This window comes from Epinephelus fuscoguttatus, linkage group LG17 (assembly GCF_011397635.1).
Source record: "Epinephelus fuscoguttatus linkage group LG17, E.fuscoguttatus.final_Chr_v1".
In the NCBI taxonomy this organism is placed as follows: Eukaryota; Metazoa; Chordata; class Actinopteri; order Perciformes; family Serranidae; genus Epinephelus; species Epinephelus fuscoguttatus.
Genome location: NC_064768.1, coordinates 13809929 through 13835274, shown reverse-complemented (window position 1 = coordinate 13835274; position 25346 = coordinate 13809929). Strand labels below are relative to the sequence as shown.

The 25346-nt window shown below is 39.1% G+C and overlaps 1 protein-coding gene across 1 annotated transcript in view; it reads left to right on the top strand.

Moving 5' to 3' along the window:
- LOC125905119 (elongation factor 1-alpha-like) overlaps nucleotides 1–25346 on the top strand; it is a 44845-nt gene that overhangs the window by 11286 nt on the left and 8213 nt on the right. Inside the window, exons 6-7 of the mRNA XM_049602992.1 lie at nucleotides 17576–17832; nucleotides 19652–19886. Coding sequence (XP_049458949.1) covers nucleotides 17576–17832; nucleotides 19652–19886 — 492 coding nt within the window. The remainder of the gene's footprint in view (nucleotides 1–17575; nucleotides 17833–19651; nucleotides 19887–25346) is intronic.

Below are 25346 nucleotides of genomic sequence, written 5' to 3'. Positions count from 1 at the left end.
TTCAGTTTTTTCAAAGGCCATTTTCTCCAGATGACCACCACCTCATATTGAATTTGGCCATGAGGGAGTTTTTCAAAAGCCTGTAACAGAGAAAAAGTTGGGATATTTCACTGTGGACAGAGAGGTAAATTTCAAAATGACAGGTAAAAATTATTTTTTAAATGATATTTTTGGGTATTTGTGTTTTGTTTTGAAGATATTTTTTTGGCCATTTTGCCTTTATTGGACAGGACAGGTAAGCATGAAGGGGGAGAGAGAGGGGGGATGACATGCAGCAAAGGGCCACAGGTTGGATTCGAACCCGGGCCGCTGCGGCAACAGCCTTGTACATGGGGCACCTGCTCTACCACTAAGCCACCAACGCCTCGGGTATTTGTGTTTTAATTAGACAGCACAGCACAGAGTACTCTGGCTGGCATTATGTGGACTGCGGGCATAAGCCTGCTGATTGGCAAGTCATTCACGCAGCATTCTCCTCCCTTCCACTTTTCAAAGTCCACGTTGCTACATGAAACAGTAGCCTCTGAGCTAGAAACATACACGCTGACAATTGTTAGTTTATTTTTAATCATTAAAAATCATATATCATAGTCGACATACATTTATCATTGTTTTGTGGCGTTAACTGTTATAGGGATTTAGCCTGGCATTATTTTGAAAGGCCACCGTCCTTTCCTGGCGCCGTTCAAGACAATTGTGATTGTTTTAAAGACATCCATACTAGCCGGAAATTCAGTCCTCTATGCCAAAATTAGAATGTAGCCAGACCCATCTTTAGCGCAGTGGAGATAGGTCTGGCTGTTGAGACTTTAAGTGCGGACAGTTACGAGAGGGGAGAGAGGGGGATGACATGCAGCAAAGGACCCATGGTCAGACTCTAACCCGGGTCACTGCAGTGAGAACTGTAGACTCCACAAGTGATAAGCGCTCTACCAGTTGATCAACTTGGAGTGCTCCAAAAATTTGTTTTAAAGATTTGCATTGTGACAACATTTAACACTGATTGTGTACAGATAGAGTGCAGACGTTTAACGCAAGAAAGTGAGCAAACTGCACAAATTGCATCAGAGACAACTTGAACTGACTTGGTATCTTGAATATTTTGTGAATGAGAGAAATATGTAAACAATATCTATGTTTACATGGACACAAATAATTGGAATGAATTCCTTAACCAAATATCAATGCTTTATGTATACATGTCATTCTGAAGATTCAGATCGAATACAGCCCATTCGGAAAGAAATTTAATTCCGAACAAGAGGGGTATTTTATGTCAAATGTTATTTCAAAAGGCATGCACTTTGCATAACACTCATTCCTATCGGCTCTTCCTGGTTGAGGCTGTGCGCATGCTCTACCTTGATGCAAATGTGTGATGACGTTCCTCCTTAGGTTGTATAATTTCATATTAGTATCTAAATTCCAGCTTTACCATTGGGCTGGCACATACAGTATGTTTAAATTTTATTTTTTCTTAAATCATAACATATCAAAGTAAAAAAAAGTTGTGTTTAGGTTTGTGTAAGGTCAAAATAAAATTTTAGTGGATTAATAAGGTTTTACCTGTCCAGCATCCTCTTCGTGCCATCCTTGACAGTTTTGCCGCCAATTCTGCATAGCTGGGACACCTGAATAAGAAAACAATGCATCAGGCTGTTGAGCAGTTGTAAGACAGGCATATCCAGTGTTTCCGCTGCATTCATTTAGCAGCAGCGACACACTGCTGCTAAATTATTGCCACCGCAGCTGCTCCTTCAAAACATTTATTTTGCAAATGCACCACCCCCGCTCTGAGACATCTGTGCACTTGTACAGCGCAGCAGCCAGTGTAGTGAGGAGAGCAGCGGTGAGGGGAGTGGGGAGTGGGGGAAGGCTCCTATTTAGGGATGCACCGTTCGGCCGAATATTGCAAAAAACCACAAATTCGGTATCCGGTGGAATAAGTGAAAAGCAAGGCCGAATGATAGCGGCGTGTTTTGATAACACAATCAAACAGCGTGCAGCGACGGACGGAGTAAAGTGTCAGCAGCGTGGCGATATTTTACTCCGTCCGTCACCGCACTCGTGACTAAAAATAGTTTTGTGCGGGCAAAATAAATCATTCAGTACGCTCTGCGAGTACAGATTTCAGCCAGCAGCAGAAACGAAATGGCGAATCCCGCCGGTTGTGGGTTGAACGGGGGTCACAGACACGGACAGGATGTATTCCTGTCAAATACAGCGGCGCATGATGAACGGCTTACCGGCGACGGAGAAGTCCGGCTCCAGGTGAATAACTTGTTGTCATGACTGCACAGTACCTGAACAGCCGAGCCATGGCGGCACACAGTATGTGGCGTGTCAGAGGAGAAACGAGCCGTTCACATTTCTCTCTCTGTGGCAGGTAACGGTCCACAAACCTCACCGCACTGAAGGGACTGTTCTTAACTTATGAAGGGACTTGTCAGGGGAGGAGGGTGGCTGGTTGATTTTTATTTAAAGTCCGTGTAAAACAAATTCTGCTATTTTCTTCTAAACACATATAGGTCATAAAAGTATTCCTCAAAATGTGTAAAAAGCCTTTCAACCATTTACAATTAAATTGTGGAGCTCGGCTTCACAAACTGTGTTTCTAGGTTTCTGTGTTCTGGATTTAGTGGGCGGGCCTTAAATCATAGCCGTGTTACGTAACGGAGCTATCCCTGCTACAAACACGCCCGCTGAGGCTGTAGCAGTATAAATACACACTCTTGTACAGTAGGTGGCGGTATGCACCTGGAAGTTGTTTGCGCTCCGAAGAAGAAGAAGAAGAAGCGTGATAGATGCATCTCTTTGAGTATAAATAGAGGGAATCGCCTCGTTGTATACAAATACTTTTGGGTAGAAAACCAGCAGAGTTTAACTATATATATATCTCACATTTATCACATCACTATATCACCGTTTAGACTAATCTGATGTTTGTAAAGTCTATAAACACAATGATTGAACAAACATTACTATTTCTGTGTGCACATTATCGTAGATTAGCTGGGCTAACCGTTAGCTGTTAGCCCCGTTAGCGGTGTCTGTAATAACTCGGTCCATGAAAAAAAGATTTTTTCCAGCGGATGTCTTAGTTACAACATGATTGAGCTTAGCAAAGCAGTTTTGTGTTGCTGTGTGTGTGATATTTATTCAGTTTTGAGAAATCACGATGTCTAGAAAGCATCAGTGGCTGCAGCTGACAGGGACAGCTAACAGCAGCAGCAAAGCTAACATCAGGACGTCATCTGTTAAAAGCCTCCCGTTGTCGGATACGACATGAAACTACTCCAGTTAGCTCAATCATGTTGTAACTAAGACATCCGCTGGAAAAAATATTTTCAGTCAGTGGAGCTGAACCGACACTCTCCCTCCCTGGCATCCTCCCGTTCTGCCGGCTGCAGGTGCGGGGTTACGTCCTTGTATAGTACACGGAGGCGGCTTCCCTCCTGCGAGTGGGCGTGGACTGAATGGCTGCAGCCTGGAGTCATAAGACAAGAGGCTGCAGACATACCCCTCCGGACACACCCCCAGCATTTCACAGCAGAGAGAAGTGCTTGTTTTTCCATTATTTTGTGAGCTAATTTTATATACTTAGCGATTTTTTTAATCTTTCAAATTTGGCTCAGTGATTACTGACACATATTTCTGTGATGTGACAAACTTATAACAGACATTTTTTGCTGCTTTACATGGACTTTAATTTATTTATTTTATTTTGATCCCCCCTATGTTAATCACTTATTGATGCTGTTTTTGAAGTATGAATAAGTCAATAAGTATGGATGGAGGGATGTCTCTCACTCCCTCCCCCCGCCACCCCCACTGCTGAAAAAAATCCTAGAGGAAACACTGCATATCTATGTAATATGTTGTAATATGTGGCATTGTGTGCCGCACAGCGTGCACAGCTCACACGTGTCTGGTGTATGGTATTATGCTGGTACTTGTACTCATTATGTGGTGTTATGTTGCGTGTGCATTAGATGTTGTGTATGTATGTAAGTTTTATGAAGTGGTGTGTATTTTGTTTTATGTAGGACTACAGATGTAAATTAGCTTTCTGCTAAATCTGTTGCGTCCATTTGTTATTTATTTTTTATGATTTATGCAAGCATGTGTGACATAATGTGATCTAGCGTGTGTGTGGCTATGGATGGGTGTAGGTGGGTGGTTGCTTACTATTGCTGCCCGGTTCTCCCTCATCTTCAGATTAGTTTCGAGCTCATCAAAATCCTCCACAGAGGTCAACGTCGTTAAGTTGAAAGCATCAGATGGTTCCACATCTCGGGCAACCCTTCTCAGGCCCTCTGAGATTTCCAGGAGCAGTGTAATCACTTTCCTTTGAAATTCTAAATCCAAACATGTGCACTGTTAATAAACCCATATTAAATACATAAAAAAAGAGTAAATTTTGCCTGTCCAAATCCACCTAACACACAATCTGGCTGAAATATTAAAAAAATGTATTTACAATCAATTCATAACTTACTTTTTTCTGACATTGGAAATTTGTCTGGCCTCCCTGAAATGAAACGGTAAATATCAAATATTATTATGCACTCTTAAAATGCATGGTTCTTTAATTTGAGATCAATACAAATTGCCTTTTATTACTGATTTTAATTTTTTCTTTTCAAATTATCCTTTGTTTTTCATAACTTTTGGGGTTCTCCTCATGTAGCACATATTCCTAGTGGCTGTAAGGAAATATGAAGTTATTAAAAAAATATTCACTCATCTTTAATCTCAGGCATAATGTGTGTACATTCTTACCATGTGGCATTCTGCTTGAGGTTCGACGAGTCCCAGTGTCTGTAAAGAAATAACATTAACAACTGCAATATTAAACATTAAGAATCACAATATTAAATCCCCATCCAAAATCTCAAACTTGTCTATATTTACCTTGTGGAGTTCTGCTCTGGTTCTGAGTCCCAGTGGCTGTAAAATAATAAGTGCAATATTAAACATCTTAATTACAATATTCAATCAACATCCAAAATCTTAAACATCAGGTCCATTCTTACCTTGAGGAGTTCTGCTTGAGGTTCGACGAGTCCCAGTAGCTGTTAAAAAAAAAAAAAAAAAAAGAACATAAAAAAAACCCACTATTAAACATAACTACACACTCACAAGATTCAATCTCCATCCAAAATCTCAAACTTGTCTACTCTTACGTTGTAGAGTAGTGCTGGTTTTACAAGTCCCAGTAGGTGAAAACTAATAATTGCAATATTCAACATATTATTTCAAATATTCAATCAACATCCGAAATCTTTAACATCAGGTCCATTCTTACCTTGTGGAGTTCTGCTTGAGGTTCGACAAGGCGCAGTGTCTGTAAAGAAATTACATTAACAACTGCAATATTAAATATTTTAAGAATCATAATCAGGGGCGAAAATCCCATTTCAGTAAAATTTTAAAGAATAATTCCAGGGGGGGACACGGAAAAAAAGTTGTAGCCTGTCTTTTATACAGCATCTTTTACCGCAATTTGACGCTTTAATCTTCTCTCTATCTCTCCAACAGGCAGAGTCAATGTCTATACTAACTAAACTAAAACTAAACATTTCCTGCAATTAAACAGGTAAACTGGTTTATAAACAGTGTGCTGTGAGATCTGCTGCTGCGCACCTCACAACCGTGCGTAATAGTCGCGTGTAATGACCGCTCCTCGTCCGTTAGACTGCATGTCTTTCATGTTTGTCTCACTGACAGGTGGAGAGCCTACAGACAGGTAGCCTATATAGACAGGTGGAGAGCCTATAGACAGGTACCCATTAGCTACGAGCCGCTCCGCCACTGACTGCTCTTGTCCTGTCCTCTCCCTCTTCTTTCTCTCTTGTCCTCTCTGACTATCACTAAACTCTGAGCTTAATCATTAGCTTTTAGCTTAGCAGCACTCGTAATTGAGTAGGCTTTTGAACAATGCAGGAGAAATGTTGCAGACAGTTTATATTATCAGCCTGGGCCTGGGGCTTGTTGTAACAGTAAATGGGATGTGTTGTAACTTGTGTAAGTTAAACTGTGTCTGTGTGAGTGAACATCTTACTCTGTGATGTGCGATGTGGGCAGCGGTTCCAGCCACACGGCTACTGCTGCCAAGCAGCTCCGCCCGTTGGAAACAATGTGGGATGTACCACTACTGGGAATGAGAGGGGTGGGACTAAATCTTTTAAGATTTAAATAGCACATTATTGCGCGATTATAATGAGCACTGCTTACATTGTGCTTTCAATAAATACTACTGCATTGTTCAAAAATTATTAATTGTGTCTCAAATTATTCTAGGGGGGGACAGCTTTACTGAAGGGGGAGTCATGTCCCTGCCCCCGGGATTATCACCCCTGATCATAATATTAAATCCACATCCCAAATCTCAAAATTGTCTATTTTTACCTTTTTGGAGTTCTGCTCAGGTTATGAATCCCAGTGGCTGCAAGAAAGAATACATTGACAATCCCAATATTAAACCTATAAATCACAATTAAACAATTAAGAATCACAATATTAAATCCCCATCCCAAATCTCAAAATTGTCTATTTTTACCTTGTTGAATTCTACTCGTGATACGAATCCAAGTGGCTGTAAGAAAGAATACATCCACCTTGTTGCTTGTTGTCGTTCTTTTATCATTATCAACTATTTTCAATCTGTAGCAATTTTGTTGTTTGTTTTTTATCTGTTTTTAAACCCTGTAGCACTTTGAGATTTTTTAAATGTAAAGTGCGTTACAAATAAAATGTATCATTATTATTATTATTATTATTATTATTATTATTATCATCATCAATCATGTCCATTCTTACCTTGTGGACTTGTTATTCCCTGGTGCTTAGACTTCGAAGCTGTAATTAAATAAAGTATTATGGAATATGGAATATTTTAAATCAATATGAAAGCTATTAAGCTACAGTACAGGCCAAAAGTTTGGACACACCTTCTCATTCAATGCGTTTTCTTTATTTTCATGACTATTTACATTGTAGATTCTCACTGAAAGCATCAAAACTATGAATGAACACATGTGGAGTTATGTACTTAACAAAAAAGGTGAAATAACTGAAAACATGTTTTATGTGATAGCATCAAAGCACATCTCACTCTTGGGCGTCTCCTCACCGCAGGCATCATCCACAGACAATAGAGTGCCTATAAAATAAAAAAGAGCCAAATATTTTAAGCTCAGCATTGTATTGCAATAAACACAATGAAGATAAAGGCAAAAGATGAAATTCTATAATGTAAATTTACTTTGCTCAGATTGATTTGGGGAAAAATAGAGGTCTGGGGTTTCATCCTTTGGTAGAAGATGGAGGTCGGGGGTTTCTTGAGTGCCTAAAAGCGAAAATTCATTGAAATACTGTTGCATAACATCATGACAACTTCAATTATTTAAACAGATTGTCTACATTAAGTCTTACTTGGTGGTGTAGACATGGTGGAGTCTTGCATTGTTGGTGCTGTATGTAGTAAAAGATTTCAATGGTTTATTTTATTATTACTATACTATGCACAAAAGTTTTGTGTTTTATTCTAGCGCAAATTTTAATTATGGTAAACTGTCCTGAAAATGTGAATTCATCATGTATATTTTTAGGTTATATGACAACATTCCTACCCCCAGACGTACATCTGGGGGTAGGAAACGCTGACTAGACAAAGAAAACCACAAAAAAACATCAAAAAAAGAAGGCTCATCCCTCCGGTGGCGCTTTCATACCTACTGTGGGATGTACCGTATTTCCTCAGTTATAAGCCGGCATTCAGTTATTTGTTTTATGTGGTGGACAATATTATTGAAACGTGAAATTGAAAACATTTATTTTATGTTACTATTAGTTCGTTACTATTTATTGTATTTGGCTGTTATTTATTTCATGCATTTGTAATTATTTCATTAATATTAATTTATAGTATGAGTCCCATGATATCATATTACATGTTCTCTTGTTTTAAAAAAGACAAAAACTATCCATGGATTTTCAGTGTTTTGAAAAAAAATTGGATTTATAGCATTTTTAAATAAAATAAAATAAACTTTGAATTTATAATCAACAATATTGTTGTTTGATTTAACAATCATTGTTCAACATGTTCAGACTAAGCCAACACTCAAATCTAAACAGGATAAATCGAATATTTGCAAAATGTCTAAGTAGAAAATGTCATTTTCCTGAAAACTATTAAAATGGATTTATAGCGTTTTGGAAAGGAGCTCTTCATATTATATAGAACACTACACAATAGATGGATGTTAAAAATAACAATTACAACATCAATTAAAGACTAAGAATGGCATTAAAACATCAGTAAATGACTTAGAATGACATTCAAACATCTGTAAAAGACTGACATTAAAAATATCATTAAAATAAAAATATTTAGGTGGGATTCATTTTGGAGTCAACTTTAAATTTTGGGGGTGGCACAGGGAAACTAGACACTAAAAATGAGGGAAAATACATTAAAATTGAATACATGAAAGTGTGGTATAAACAATGATGTTGACCAACAAGTAATACTTAACACATTTCTCTCTCTTAAATAGTAATATCAAATTCATAATGACTTTTAAATGCTTGGTATAATGGCAGAGCAACATCAGTTTAGCAAGGTAAAAGCACAGAAAATGGGACATTAATGCTACTGGAATATTTCCATGTGGAATTTTAATAAGCTGATATTTCAAACTCATAACAACTGTTGTTCTGTCAATTCTTAATCTTACATAAAATAGTCACAGTCAAGTAAACATCATTACCTTTGCGCTTCTTTGCTGGTGGTGGTGGTGGTGGTGACGTCAGCAGGGACTCTGATGAGGTCATGTCTAAGAGAAATTACAATACATCCCCAGCTTTAGAAAATCATACACATCACATAACCAAACACCTTAAAGTCAAAAAGGAAGAAACAACCTTCTTCCTAAATTGTGACAATCACTTCCCTTCACTTTGTTAAACAATATGAGAAAGGTGATAGTTACAATTTATGTTAATTAATGATGTTGTAGTGGGTGGTGCTGGTGTACTAGAGTGCATTATATTGTACAGTGTCCCTTATACTTTGTCCAATCAAATAACCTACATTGAGGAGGACAAAATATTAGGAGCACTTTTAAAGGGACAACCCACTACAACCTCAATAATAAACAAAGCATGATTATCACCTTTCAGACAATTTCAACAAAAACTGAAAATGTAAAAGCTTTGTAAAAGTAGAATGTATTGCAGAGCTGTTGTATTGCACGTGTAGCTAACGAAGTGACCGGTGAGAGTATCTACATACCTTGGACATAGTCTTCGTATTTTCGTATTTTTTTTTCTTTGGTGCACACCTTAGACTTTGAGACATAATTGCCTGCAGAAAGGACAAAAAAAAGGTTAATGAACTGCTCTTCTATTGACAATTCTTCCAATACGTTAGGAGAAAAAAAAGTGTTAGTGATTTAGTAAAAGTACTTTAGAAGAGTTAGAATAGTACACAATCTAAACTACTGTCTTAATCATAGTAGATTGTAGACAATCTACTATGATTAAGACAGTAGTGTTAACTGATTCAAAAGATACAGAAGAAGGTAATAATTAAAATAAAATTGTATATACCTAAAATAATTTAACCTCAGTCTGCTTCAAGGCCCTTTGCTGGAGGCTGCCATTCACCAATGTTTCACCCTTTATAACTGTACATCAAATTCATAAATATGCAATTTGCAAATTTTTTTTGTTTTGTTATTCCTTAACGGCATGGAGGAGGGGGAATATAGCAAATCCCTGAGCATGTGGCAGACAAACAGCCTTTCTTTTCACAACAGTAGCATCCAAAAGCTTCCTCTTTCCTTGTTTAAGGTCACTGTCCATCACATATACAATGTTAAACAGCTTCGACTGGCATGGAATGTCAAACAGCTCTCTAATGTCATTTGGGCCGACAACATCCACAACCAGCATTCCATGTAGCCTTTTCTCCCTCACAAACACAATTTCCTCAGTGTCCAAACTGAAACAGTGATTTGGTGCACTTGTTGAAATGGATAATGGTTTGCGCCAGGACTGCTTCACATGTTTCTGCGCATTAACCTTTTCTGCCAATCTCTTTGTGACCTGAGCAACTGGGTTTTTGCTGTTTCTGACCATTTTTTTAATCACTTGCAAGTGGTTCTTGAATGGGAAGCAGGACAACTGATTCAATGAGCATTTGAAGTTAATCACATCATTGGCTATGTGTTTAATGGAATGGATGTTGTAAGTTGGGAAAGTTTCCCCATAGAGCTCTGTGCTGGAATCCACAAAGTTTTCAAACATGTTTTGAGCATATTCCAGGTAGTGTGTTCTTCTTGCGTCATCTTCATCCAAGAGAATGGACATTCCTACTGATAAGGACAGGAAGTGATGATAAAGGTCCTGAGACAGAACATCCTGCAGCACAAGTGGGCCAGTGTACAGCAGAAACTGTCGTAGTTCAGTTGCTTTCCAGCGATCCAATTCGGTCAGCGATCTTGGCTGCCTAGCAAACTCTACTGGCATTGCACCTCGCAACTGTATTAAATTCTGGCTGATTTTTTCAATTTGATTTTTTTTCAATCTGCACATTACTGGCCCTCGCATCCAAAAGGTGAGTATCCTTTTCACCACGCCAAGATAAACCAAATGCATGTGGTCAAGAGGAAACCGTGTGATGCATTGGATTGCCAGCTGTGCTAGTGGGGTTATTTCTTTCTGATGATTAGCGTAATGAAGCTGACTGAATTTATCATCACTGCGTTTCTCACAAGATTCTTTCCCCAAGTGCACAACCCTTCCCTCAACTGATTTGGCTACTGACACACAGCGCTCACATCCATGCAAGGCATTATGCCCTGAAATGCACTTCAGAAATGCTCTGGCTGGAGCATCACAGATAAATGCCCGTATTGTTACTTTGTGCACTCTGTTATTGTGTAGTACCCCATTGTTCTGAAGCATCTGCAGTTCTGTTATCATGTCATGAGTGTAGTCATGAAGAGGGACAGGCTTGCTATTTCCATAATACAGAGCAACGAGAAATGGCTCAGCATCATTGAAATTTGCCAAAATTGGCCAAAAATGTGTTTAGCTCGACTTGAATACTGGCAGACCATCTATGTTGATATTAAGGTCTATACTGCCTGAAAATGATGGATGTTGTGAGAGGTACAGGAGAATGCTGGGCTCAAATCTAAGGTAAGTGTACTGTCCACCACATGTTTTTTATTTGAACCCCTTTGGGAGTTGCTAGCAGTGTCCTGCTGTCCTTTGGCAGCCTATGTCCATGTGTGCGCAAAATGCCAAGTAGTTTATTTATGGCTGCATGACTCTGAGATGTTGATGTTGCCCATTCAGATAAATCCTCAGCTAAGGATGGAGTGTGAACGTCTGAATCGGAAAATGTCTCTGGATCAGAGTCACTTGAATCCACACTTTCATGCTCTTCAGGATCCCTTTCTGAATAGCTACTTGATGGTCCCTCCCTAGATAGATTTCCTGTGACAGACGGACCCTCCACAGATAGATCTCCTGCCACTGACGGACCCTCCCCAGATAGATCTCCTTCCGAAGCCGGACCCTCCACAGATAGATCTCATGGCACAGACGGACCCTCCCCAGATAGAGCTCCTTCCACAGATGGACCCTCCACAGATAGATCTCCTGCCACCGACGGACCCTCCAAAACTATATTTCCTTCAGACTGGCACTCTGACGGCTCCTCATCCGAGCTGCTACTTGATGCTGCAAGATCAGCAACTCCGTTTCTCCTACGTCTCCATTCTCTTAAGTAGTTAGGATCCATTCTTTACTTTCTGCTGATAGAAGTAAAAAAATTAAATTAACATGTTACATGAGTCTTGCAAGACGTTTTCATTTAGCAAACATCCCAATGCTTGTAAACAACAGACCTATATTAGAGTCACACATTTACCATTTAAATTGAAAATGTTTAAATGAATAAATTGCACACATGGCCTACTTATCATTATTGTTGTTATCATTATAAAATGATAGACATTGTTATGCATCATTAAAAATCCATAAGAATGAAAATCAGAATCAGGTCAGAAAACTTTTATTGCCAGGCAGCTGTTACTGTACATAATGGCAGAAAAACAATAGTGCAACAACAAAAAGACACAATGTAATCCCACAACAGAATCTTATCCGAAAACAGCATCAAAGAACTTACCTTGTGCTGAGTATAATCAGTGATTTCTATACAATTTACATTTATTTATTGCACATAAGGGGAAAATGCAATACATATAAAAAACATATGCAATATATGCACAGTGTGAATGGCGGCCTTTAAAGATGTAAAGTGAGGAGGCTGAGGCAGAAATCAGTTTAGCCCTTGTGTGGGCATTTATTATGCAGTGCACAGACAACTAGACAACTGGACAACCACACCTTCACCGCCTGGGTTTGGCTCTTACATACCCTCCCACTGCTTAATTGACAGTCACCCAACAGTATAGGGGTTTACTACATAATGATAGCCAACGGTGAACAACCCTATAAGTCTTACTTCAAGTACATTTTATCACCACCAATGTGAAGTAAAAATTGGGCAAGATACGATTTCTGTGAGAATTACTGCTCAGTTCACATGCAGGTAATGCGGTCTTACTTGACTTCTGTGGAGCTTCTTTAGCGCGAGATTGTTTCATTTGCTTGGCATTGTGGTTTCCCGAGAGCAATAGCCGTTTCCTATTCGGCATTTTTACTTTTGTATTAATCCCACTGCTGCTGTGAGTGTGTGACTCCAAGGCCTGCTGCAGTGATTGTGTGAGTGTCATTAGCAGATCACCCTCACCTGTGCACTCATTCAGATACACTCAGGTGGTAGAGGCACTCAGCTCAGGGTGCACTACTGCCATCTGATAGAGTTGCATGATGCTGGAGGAGCATTTTAAATCAGTATAAAATCAGAAATTACTAATTGAGTGTTTATGTAAATGCAACATAAACCACCCTATGTGCTGGGCCACACCCCCAAGAATGTTTTGGTGAAAATTTGCAGGCAATCGGTGGAACACTGTGTGATACAAACCCGAACACACAAACGGACACACACACACAAACGGCCAGTCCACGGATTATAGTAGGATAGGATAGGATAGGATAGGATAGCATAGGACAGGATAGGATTAGTCGGCCCAACGTGTTGGGTCGGTCTCGGGCTGAAATTGAGAACGCTAACCAAAATATCAAATTTCCATATGGAATTTTAATATGTTGATATTTCAAAATCATAACAACTAGCTTGTTCTGTCACTTCTTAATCTTACATAAAATAGTCACAAACAAGTAAACATCATTATCTTTGCGCTTCTTTGCTGGTTGTGGTGGTGGTGGAGACGTCAGCAGGGACTCTGATGAGGTCATGTCTAAAAGAAATTACAATACATCCCCAGCTTTAGAAAATCATACACATCACATAACCAAACAAAATTCAGTTTTATCTCTAATGTTTAAGGTCATTTTAACACAAGAGTCTGATCTAGTGCTTGATAATTAAAATTAACTAAGGCTAAGAACCACAAACAGATGAGTCATCCAAACACATAATGTACTAAATCAGCGTGGGCTAACAATTCAATAATAAAATAATTAGGTTATTACATTCCTGAAAATAATACATTGACTGCCTAATAATACATTATTCTCATTATTATCATCATCATCATCATCATCATCATCATCATCATCATCATTATTATCAGACAGTCTGTCAATCAATCAATACATTAATTCAAACAAATCAATTCATTAACCACATCAGGTCTATTCCATGTCAAATTTCAATAGGTACAGTTACAGGGTATATGCAGGAATGCTGAAGTTAACATCAATACCTTTTTAAGACTTTTTGAAAACCTTCACAATATATTTTAAGACCTCATCACCACTTCAAGCAGTAATCAGCAACACAACTTTAACTTATTAAACATTTGTAGTTTGCAATTAAATCTATAGAGCACAAAACCATATAACAGAACTCAGATAAGCTGGGAAGTAGGGCTACTCCATTATGATAGTGCATTTGCCATTTAGTAATTTATTTATTTTTTTACTTTGTCTTTTTAACAGCAGATTTCCTTGATCTTTAAATATAATTCAACTGAAAAATAAATTAAAATTAAAAGGTCTTTCCGTCATCTTAAACATCCAAACCCCTAGAACATCTAAAACCTTCTTCAGAACCCTGTAAACGTCCTCTAAACCTCTAAAACCTGCTCCAGAACCTCTAAAGTTCCCCCAGAACAGATAAAACTTACTGTAGAACCTCTAAAACTTGAAAGACTAAATTAAACGGGAGGCAAAGTTTATTAAAATATATCTTAGGTCACAGCAAGTCCAACTGGTTGGACAAGGTTTAAATACCAAAAAAAATTAATACCTCATAAGATCGAGATTTATCAACTTTTAATACTTTTTAAGACCCCGCGGACGCGCTGATTTATTTAACCTAAACATTATATTTGCCGACACAATAATATCCTGTGACCCACATGTGGTCATGTGACAATGGCAATGACTGTATTCAGGGTATCTGCAGGTTTCAATAAGTTAAATTTAAGACTTTTTAATGCCACCTTGAATGGAATTTAAGACCGAAAAAACTATAAATATAAGCGATGGTTGGGGATCCCGCTGTACTATAGCCGAAGCATAGCATGTGTGTCACTCAATGCTAGTACCGCAAGCAGTTATGAACGGGTTTCAAGCCCCCCGCGCGTGTCGGTCATGGCCCTGCCCAGCGGCTGACAGTCGGACCCTGAAATTCCCGGTAGTGCTGGCCAGGGCTGGACTGGACTGGGACAAAAAATAGGCCCTGCCATTTGGCTCAGACCGGCCCACAACAACACCGCCCATCAGTACAACATCCTGACAGTCTGTTCAATATGCATATGATGCATACCATTCATCAAAACCCCTATAGAGCGAACAACAACACATAATATTGTTCCTGAAACACCCTGCTTTCTAGCGGTAACGTACAATAATGTACTAAATAAATCTGTGAAGGGGCTGGTTTCAAAAGAGTGCTCAAAATCCAATTTTGGGCAAGCTACTTGGAAAGTGTAGTGATGAGCTTTGTTACTAATTACTCTATATTAAATGTAGCTTCACTATACCAAAGCTATCACCCTCAGAAATGTTGCAAGCTAAGCTACAGCAAAATAAAAGTAACTAGTGCAACTAATTTACATTCAAGCTGTGTGTGTGTGTGTGTGTGTGTGTGTGAGAGAGAGAGAGAGAGATTTTTGCAACAAACAAACTTCAGATAACCATCTTGACACATATTTACTCTCTAAAGGTCTCTAAAGGTCTTTCTTCTTTCTTTGACATTGATTGTCATTGGTTCAGCTCTTTACGCACAGTTCACCCCCCAGCTCATCATACGGCGCATCCTCCTGCTACAATACATTTGTCAAAGTAAGTTTATAACATGCAGCGTTCCGGAGATATTCTAAAAATAGTGACGTTGGAGTAGTTTCATGTCGTATCCGACATCGCCAACAGGCCCAACCCCAGCTGACGTCCTGAGGTTAGCTCCGCAGCTGCTGTTGCTTGGCTATGTGTGGTCTGCTTAACGTTACCTCTTCAGCTCTATCCTCACGTGTCAGAAGTCTGTCACTGTCCGTGTCGTTATTTTTATTAAATACATCTCTGCATACTTTTGCAGTCAAACTCTTTGGACATAGCTTGAATACCAACAAAATTTAATACCTCATAAAATCACGATTAAGACTTTTTAAGGGCCTTAATTTTCCCACAATACAAAAGTACCTGCAGGCAAGATGGCGGACAATGGCTCTGCCATATTTCCAATCCAATCCAATCCAGTCCAATCCATTTAGATTACTCTGCTATCAACCATGATACTGTTGCTAAACTAGCGAAAAACAAACCAGCAATTTTTTTTCATGAGACCTTTATCTCTGCATTACAGAGATGATTACAGCACATCTCATTAAGCAATACTAGCTTGCCAACTGAAACTGTTTTACCGAAGCCTGTATACCGAATATACACGCTCCCTGCACACTATGCATACGTTGCACACATATTACGTCATATGCATAAGTAATATACACATGATATAAGATGCAAACACAGATACTTACAAAATAAATCCAAATGGGTGTCGGTTCAGCCGGGCGTGCTCGTTTCGTGCTGCAGGTGTTCAGCGTCTCCTCAAATAAATTTAATATATTAGACTAACTTTGGTTTACACATAGCCTGTTTAAATCAGGGTTATAGACAACCCGTTGAAATTATAGACACAATTTCACCGGAAGGGTTAAAAGCAGATTACACGTAGCCATCCAATACAAGGCTAAAAAATGGCTACACATAGACCATATGAAATAAATGATCCTACCACTTTTATTTATTTTTGACATGCCAAACATCACGGGATATTAATCATTTCCTAAGTTGCATATAAAAAAAACAATAATGAAAAACTTTTGTCTAAAAGTGGTCTACAAATAGATGGTCTAATTAGAAACTAAATCACGGCTATGTAGAGACCATGTCCAAAAAATGGAGATAAACATATTTTAATTACTGTTGACTCTCCATACGTGATTGAATATCATACCGCACGCCATCTGCAATGGCGAAAATTACATTTAATCAATTTCAAAATTAAATCGGCTAGATTTGGGTTACATGTAGCTAGACTAAATCGGAGCTAAATATAGCCAATACATTTAAATGACGACTATTGCTTGCTGGGAGGCTACACTGTCAGTCAGTGTGCGGGCTGGAGATTGGTGGAGCAGAGAGGGGAGGGGGTGCCCGCTAGGTATTGTAAACGAGTAGGCTATGTGTGTATGGAGTGTGTGTGTGTTACGCTAGAAGAGTCAGAGTTTGGGACGGAGTCTTTTACCCCCTGGAGTGTTACCGGAGTTTTTGGAGTGCTCAAATAAACTGGCCTTTTTCCCAAACGCTCCTCTGGTCTCCTGCTCGAGAGGGATTCATTACAATATCGTAACATGGTTTAGATTTCTAAATAAACATTCACCTCGTCGCTAGATAGACCTACTCCTGAAAAACTCTTGTCTGCGCAAGGCTTTTTGTCCCTACGCGGCCACCGTCATTTACCCGACGGGAGGGGTGAGTGAGTGAGTGAGCCCTGCAATCTAGAATTTGACCACTGATGTCACTGTTTTCAACCCATTTTACACACTGGCCCTTTAAGTTTCACATTTAGTTCATGCTTAGATAATATAAATGTAGTTTTGCTGTTGTTAAATGTGGTCCCCAGTAAATCAACATGTTTGCTGTTTTCTTTGGAGGCGTATGAGAAAAAGAAGTTTTCTTTAAGAATTCAAGGTAACACGACATGACAAATTGATAGACAAATGGTCATTTTGTGGGTGAAGGACTCCTTTAGGCATTTCTGCAGCCTGTACTCTACAGCTCCCACAAGCCTACAATTGCAGGTCACACTCCATCAAATCTTCTCCCGGGGCGCACTGAAACTGAAAGCGTACTGAAAAGCGTACAAGAAACTTGTTTCTTCCCACTCTCTCAGGTATTGGAACTGTCCCCGTCGGCCGTGTTGAGACTGGTGTCCTGAAGCCCACTATGGTCGTCACCTTTGCTCCCGCCAACGTGACCACTGAGGTGAAGTCTGTGGAGATGCACCACGAGTCTCTGCCTGAAGCTGTCCCTGGTGACAACGTGGGCTTCAACGTCAAGAATGTATCCGTCAAGGAGATCCGCCGTGGAAATGTGGCCGGTGACAGCAAGAATGACCCACCCATGGCAGCTGAGAACTTCACCGCCCAGGTGAGTCTCAGGAAAAGACGTAAATAAAAAAAAGAAGAAATGTTTGTATTTACATAACATAAGAATTGTGATAGTTTCACTGCCCAGGTGAGTCTAACCAATTAATTTCAATCACTGGCCCCATTTTGTTCTGTGGGTAATTTGACTCCTGTAAAAAGGACATCTAGATCAGAAATAAGGTGAACACACCTTAAGTTATCAGGGGGAAAAAAGCTGAGCACACAGCAGGTGCTGGGCTAGCAGCCTGTTTGCAAAGAGCTGAACAGCGATGGAGAAACACTGATTTGTAATGTTAAACTGCTTTATTTAGTTTGTTTCCCTCTTTTTTTTACCACTTTTAATCACCAGGTCCATTTGTTTTAGAGAGGAGGAGACCTCTGTGAATAATTTGGCTCCCAGTAAAAACGTCCTACACAGTGAACACTGAAGGAATTCTAACCAAGAGAAATTTCAGCTTGTTGCAGATCTATGAGAAAGACCCCAGACTCCATTGGATTAACTGTGTTAAACAAAACAAAACCTTTTTTTTTTTTGTACTTGCATATTTATGAATCTTTAATGCATCTGAGTGAAACTCCTTTGCACAACTCTTTAACCAGCAATACGTCCTTATCTATCTATCTTTAAAACATGCAACCTATGTGTTGTTATTTGCAAGCATGAATCAGAGAGGTCAAAGGCATGCAAGGAGAAGAAGAGGCTATGACACAAGGGCCAAATATTCAGCAGTTCTGAGGTTGAAAAGTATGTAAACAAGTCAAGGTCAAAACCTAGTCTATGGCTGTTGCAGTCAAGCCCAAAAGAATGACATAGAAAAATATGATCCAGTTAATTTCAAAGAGTTAGGGTGACATTCTCATTTGGTTCTTTGGTAAGAAAAGAACACAGTACAAAAGCTGTTCCATAATCAGTGTCTGGCTTTGTCTGGTCTAGGTGCTTACTGCACAAGATTAAAGTGAATGAAGATTTTTTAAATTTTTTTTTTTTTTTTAATTTTACAGGGTATCTCAAAAAAGTGTACGTTGCAGCAGGCTTTGTTGACTTAAGTTAAACAGTCTTTGGAGAAAAGAATACAATTTATGCTGTGACATGCCTGCTTGCCATTTTTGACACATACTATAACTATGTCAAGTGTCAACACATGGCACAGATAAACAGCACAAATTAAGGTTGAATTGGTTTATATCAATAGAGGGGTTTTGTATTGTGCTGTCCACTGTGTAAGGATTAAAATAAAAAGAATTAAAAGAAAATAATATATGTTTCGTTAGCATTACAAACAAAATGTGTCATTTTGGCCAGCAACTTTGAATAGGCCTGTGTGTGAACTGTTTTGAAAATGTAATTTCTGAATGGACAGATGTGTTTAAGCTAATGACAAAAAAACTGTGGAAGACTTAAAAATAAGCCTCACATTGTTTGTCATTCTTGCCTGCAGTAGCACTGAATTCACTTAATAGCCTGAACAAAAAATGCCAAAGATCAACAAGATTTTAGAGCTGTTACTTTTACTCCAAGAACTAATGAAGGTCCCTTTTGCTCACAAACTGAAAATAAGTAAATAATCTCATTGTAAATGTCTTGCTTCAAAACTAATCTCCAAAAAGAATTACATTTATTGATGTGGCACAAACAGTCCAAAATGTAATTTTATAGTGACTCTAAAAAGTTCATGAGTGATCCAGCTGAGGTGAACTTCTGTGGACCTCTGCTGGCTAATAGCAGGAACTGCAATAGTGTTCATCTCAGGCCTGAGGTGAGTGCTGGGTGGAGAACTCTGGCCACCATTTCTAAATTTACTTAAACATTATTATTTCAGGTCATCGTCCTGAACCACCCCGGTCAGATCTGTGCTGGCTATGCCCCTGTGCTGGACTGCCACACCGCTCACATTGCCTGCAAGTTCAAAGAGCTCAAGGAGAAGATCGACCGTCGTTCAGGCAAGAAGCTTGAGGAGAACCCCAAGTTTGTCAAGTCTGGAGATGCTGCCATTGTCTTAATGGTTCCACAGAAGCACATGTGTGTTGAGCCGTTCTCTAATTATGCTCCACTGGGTGAGTAAAAGGCTTTTCCTGCTTCATGTGCTGCATTTGTAGGTTACACTTCATTTTGTGGTTTAGATTATGGGTTGAGACCGCAACTCACATTTCATCTGCTTTCGGTGAATGTACATTATATGACACCTGAACTGACTTTTACTCTTCAACCGATAAAGCTTTCTTGCATATGATGTCATACATTGGTGCGCTGTACAGATGGAGGGTAGGAAACTGAAGGCAAAGGACTACCAACACTTGTGCTGTTCCAGTTGGTCAAATGGGGGAAAAACAAAGGCCACTTTAAGTCCCCAAAATAGGAGGATGTAAAGGGGGAAAGTGAAAAAAAGAGAAACGGCAGCAGATGAGGATCCAGAACCTTTGGCTTCAGTGTGGAGAACAAAGCTAGCCTAAAGCTGGATGAATCACAATGTGCTGTGACAACTTCTCTGAGTTTCCATTTCACCAGACCTCTGGAAACAGTTGAACCATTGAGTAGAAAATAGAAGCTAAAGTGAGCTAACAGTACCTAGTACATTAGCCTGACAGTGGTGCATCCATGTTCAGAGTTGAAATATAGAATACAGTTATACTTAAGCACATTTACTTACCCAGCCAAAAACAAGACAGCAGTTGTTTCAGTCATGGATCCAACTGCTGACAAAATGGTTATAGTCCACAAGACTCGTATGCTTTCATCACCATGTAACGTTAGTAGTGTTAGGAGATCTGGAAGACAAGGTAATTTGTAAAGACGGTTTTTTATGGATCACACCCAACATAACAATATCTCCTGCCTGCAGGTTCATCTAATCCTTTAATATAGACCCATTCCTCTGTTTCCAATTCACACAGTGTAGTTCTCCACTGATAACGTTTTTTTGTAGACTGATGCAGAAGTTAGTGTTGTCCCGGTTTCCTCATCAAAAAGCCTATGGGATTTTTGGATTACTACAGAAAGTAAGCTCTGTGGCAAACAAACATTTATGAAATGAGGACCACTTTTAGGATCTTCATGAGTAAATGCAATCGCCAGAAGTAAACAGCTAATGTTAGGCTATAAATGAACTAAACTACAGTCGCATTCCCGGTTTTAGGACTCATTCCTGCAGCACTCTATATGGATTGATCACTTCCTGCAATGACACTGACACTGACTGACTGCTTTCTTTTTAGCTCTTAGTTTAGTTTACATAAAGCTTTCAGAGGGGAAAATACATGTGTTTTATGAACAACTTCAGAGGGAAAAAACAAATAGAAATGGCTGATTTTAACATTTCTTTTAACTTATTTTGAGAGTAGCTACAAGGATTTTGAGGAATGGGATGCCGCTGAAGAAAAAGAAATGGAGAAGGAAAGAAAAAAATCAAACGAAAAACGGCACAAAGAACTGACACCTGAAGAGCTTAAAGTGATAGAGGAGGAGAAAGATGAGATAAATACAAAAAAGACAACAAAATGGGCTACTGTATTATACTGTACTGTACTGTACTACTACTACTACTACTACTATACTGATGGACTTTCTCTGCCAAAAACAAAAGAACACGGATTTGAATACACACTCGGCAGTCATGCTTAATGACATTTTACGCGAGTTTTATGCCTCGGTTCAGTCCACTAAGCCTGGGTGAGTACAAAACTTTCACCAAAAGTTGTCGAATCCGGTCAGTTTCAGTGCACTTCGTGGAGGCAGACAACATTATTTATTTAACTGATAATTAGCCGTGTAATAAGCGGGATAATGTATAATGAGCCGGTGAATACTGGGAAAATAACTCCCTTCAGGGGAAAAGTTTGATTTGTCAAGATTATCTTACTCCCTGCCGGGAGTTATTTTCCCAGTATTCACCAGCTCATTATACATTATCCCTTACATATAGATATATGCAAGACAAGGCTGTGTAGCTATATATATATATATATATATATATATATATATACACAGTACAGGCCAAAAGTTTGGACACACCTTCTCATTCAATGCGTTTTCTTTATTTTCATGACTATTTACATTGTAGATTCTCACTGAAGGCATCAAAACTATGAATGAACACATGTGGAGTTATGTACTTAACAAAAAAAGGTCAAATAACTGAAAACATGTTTTATATTCTAGTTTCTTCAAAATAGCCACCCTTTGCTCTGATTACTGCTTTGCACACTCTTGGCATTCTCTCCATGAGCTTCAAGAGGTAGTCACCTGAAATGGTTTTCCAACAGTCTTGAAGGAGTTCCCAGAGGTGTTTAGCACTTGTTGGCCCCTTTGCCTTCACTCTGCGGTCCAGCTCACCCCAAACCATCTCCATTGGGTTCAGGTCCGGTGACTGTGGAGGCCAGGTCATCTGCCGCAGCACTCCATCACTCTCCTTCTTGGTCAAATAGCCCTTACACAGCCTGGAGGTGTGTTTGGGGTCATTGTCCTGTTGAAAAATAAATGATCGTCCAACTAAATGCAAACTGGATGGGATGGCATGTTGCTACAGGATGCTGTGGTAGCCATGCTGGTTCAGTGTGCCTTCAATTTTGAATAAATCCCCAACAGTGTCACCAGCAAAACACCCCCACACCATCACACCTCCTCCTCCATGCTTCACAGTGGGAACCAGGCATGTGGAATCCATCCGTCACCTTTTCTGCGTCTCACAAAGACACGGCGGTTGGAACCAAAGATCTCAAATTTGGACTCATCAGACCAAAGCACAGATTTCCACTGGTCTAATGTCCATTCCTTGTGTTTCTTGGCCCAAACAAATCTCTTCTGCTTGTTGCCTCTCCTTAGCAGTGGTTTCCTAGCAGCTATTTGACCATGAAGGCCTGATTCGCGCAGTCTCCTCTTAACAGTTGTTCTAGAGATGGGTCTGCTGCTAGAACTCTGTGTGGCATTCATCTGGTCTCTGATCTGAGCTGCTGTTAACTTGCGATTTCTGAGGCTGGTGACTCGGATGAACTTATCCTCAGAAGCAGAGGTGACTCTTGGTCTTCCTTTCCTGGGTCGGTCCTCATGTGTGCCAGTTTCGTTGTAGCGCTTGATGGTTTTTGCGACTCCACTTGGGGACACATTTAAAGTTTTTGCAATTTTCCAGACTGACTGACCTTCATTTCTTAAAGTAATGATGGCCACTGGTTTTTCTTTAGTTAGCTGTTTGGTTCTTGCCATAATATGAATTTTAACAGTTGTCCAATAGGGCTGTCGGCTGTGTATTAACCTGACTTCTGCACAACACAACTGATGGTCCCAACCCCATTGATAAAGCAAGAAATTCCACTAATTAACCCTGATAAGGCACACCTGTGAAGTGGAACCATTTCAGGTGACTACCTCTTGAAGCTCATGGAGAGAATGCCAAGAGTGTGCAAAGCAGTAATCAGAGCAAAGGGTGGCTATTTTGAAGAAACTAGAATATAAAACATGTTTTCAGTTATTTGACCTTTTTTTGTTAAGTACATAACTCCACATGTGTTCATTCATAGTTTTGATGCCTTCAGTGAGAATCTACAATGTAAATAGTCATGAAAATAAAGAAAACGCATTGAATGAGAAGGTGTGTCCAAACTTTTGGCCTGTACTGTGTGTGTGTATATATATATATATATATATATATATATATATATGTGTGTATATATATATATATGTGTATATATATATATATATATATATATATGTGTGTGTGTGTGTGTGTGTGTGTGTAGCTATATATATATATATATATATATATACATATATAGCTACACAGCTTTGTCTTGCATTAGAAAAGTACACAGTTAAAAACCAAAAAACTAATTCCAGATGTGTATTTACAGTTTTCCCATTTGTTTAAACACATTTCCTGAAAGTATAGCTAAATTTTTCAAAATTCTTAACACAAAACTTAGCCATTTTGTCAAAACTCCAAATCTTTTGCAAAAAAACAAATTGCTGCACTCAAAACACTGGCGAAATAACAATCAAAATACTGCTACATATGTTTTGGCGTTATGAGGCCGTGTTAAATATTTAGATCTATAAAAATGTGTATTTCTTTATCTCCTATTTTTTTTTTTTTTGAGGCTCATAAAAGTTTAAAACCTCTTATATGCTCTGACACAATTGGAGTGTTTGAGCATGTTTGAGTTGGAGTCAGACCAAGGGGTAATTATAGCTGCTGCGCAGCAATGGTCGGGGCTGGGCAATTTTAGGCAAAATTAGGCAATTTTGACCAACAAGCAGAGTGTAGGAAGATGAAAAAAGGTGGCATTCTAAGCATAAGAGACTATGCTCTATCTCACTGAGCTAATTAGCAAGAGACAACTCTGCGGTGTGTATGTTTAAAACTTCTTCTAGCTCATTATAGAAATTCTACAGCTGCAGTGATTAGTCAATAAATCAATAAGTCAAACACATAATTAATCCACAACTATTTCATGATGGATTGATTGTTGCAGGCATCAGTGTTGGAGTTACCTTCGCAGATTTGAGGATATCCTCCTCAAATCTTGCTTTATTATGGTTTTGGACCTTTAGTCAGACAAAGTGAGATGTTTGTGGATGCCAGATTGGAATTGGGGAAAGGTGATATGAATTTTACATAATTTAATAGACAAACATTTAATATAGAAAATAAGTGGAATGCTAATCAATAATGAAATGATTCATAGCAGAGATAGGCCTATTTGTAAAATTGTAAATGCACCATTAAAGCTTCATTTTAAAAGGAAATCAACATCACCTTTTAGCTGCAAAACTGCACAAATAAAATAAAATTAGGCTAAGCAGAAAAAAACACTTGTACCATTATTGGGAAATGTTAAGCCCTGTGTGTAGTTTAAATCAGGGGTGAAAATCCCATTTCATAGTTGGGGGGGACAATAAACAGTAAAATTTTAGAGAATAATTCCAGGGGGGGGGGGGGACAAGGAAAAAAAGTTGTAGCCTGTCTTTTATACAGCATCTTTTACCGCAATTTGACGCTTTAATCTTTTCTCTCTCTCTCCAACAGGCAGGCATAGCACCTTTCTCAGCACTGGCTGAGTCCACCTGCACATGTCCAGATTTAAAACAAAATGATTGAAATCAAATTAACATGTACACAACGACAACAGTCAGGTGCGCCGTGCTGTCCAAGGTGCTGAGTGTGTCTGGAGCAGAGCAGGTCTCTGTCTCCCAGTGCGCAGTAGTGTGAATATTTATACTATTAAGAAAACGAAGAAAATATGTCTCTCATTGTTTAATAGCAGCAAAACAATAAGGCTTCATTCATCAAAGACCGAAACTCGAGCTCTCTCCTTCTCTCCCTCTTTTTCATCTGGCTCAGGTGTGTGGAATGGATCCTTCATCTCTGGCTGGCTGCAGGAGCAAACCGTTTTGTTTGTTTTTTTCGTTTTTGTACCGGCAGTGAGAAAAACATTTCCTGCAGTTATACTGGTGAATGGTTTATAAACAGTGTGCTGTGAGATCTGCCGCTGCGCACCTCAAAACCGTGCGTAATTATCGCACGT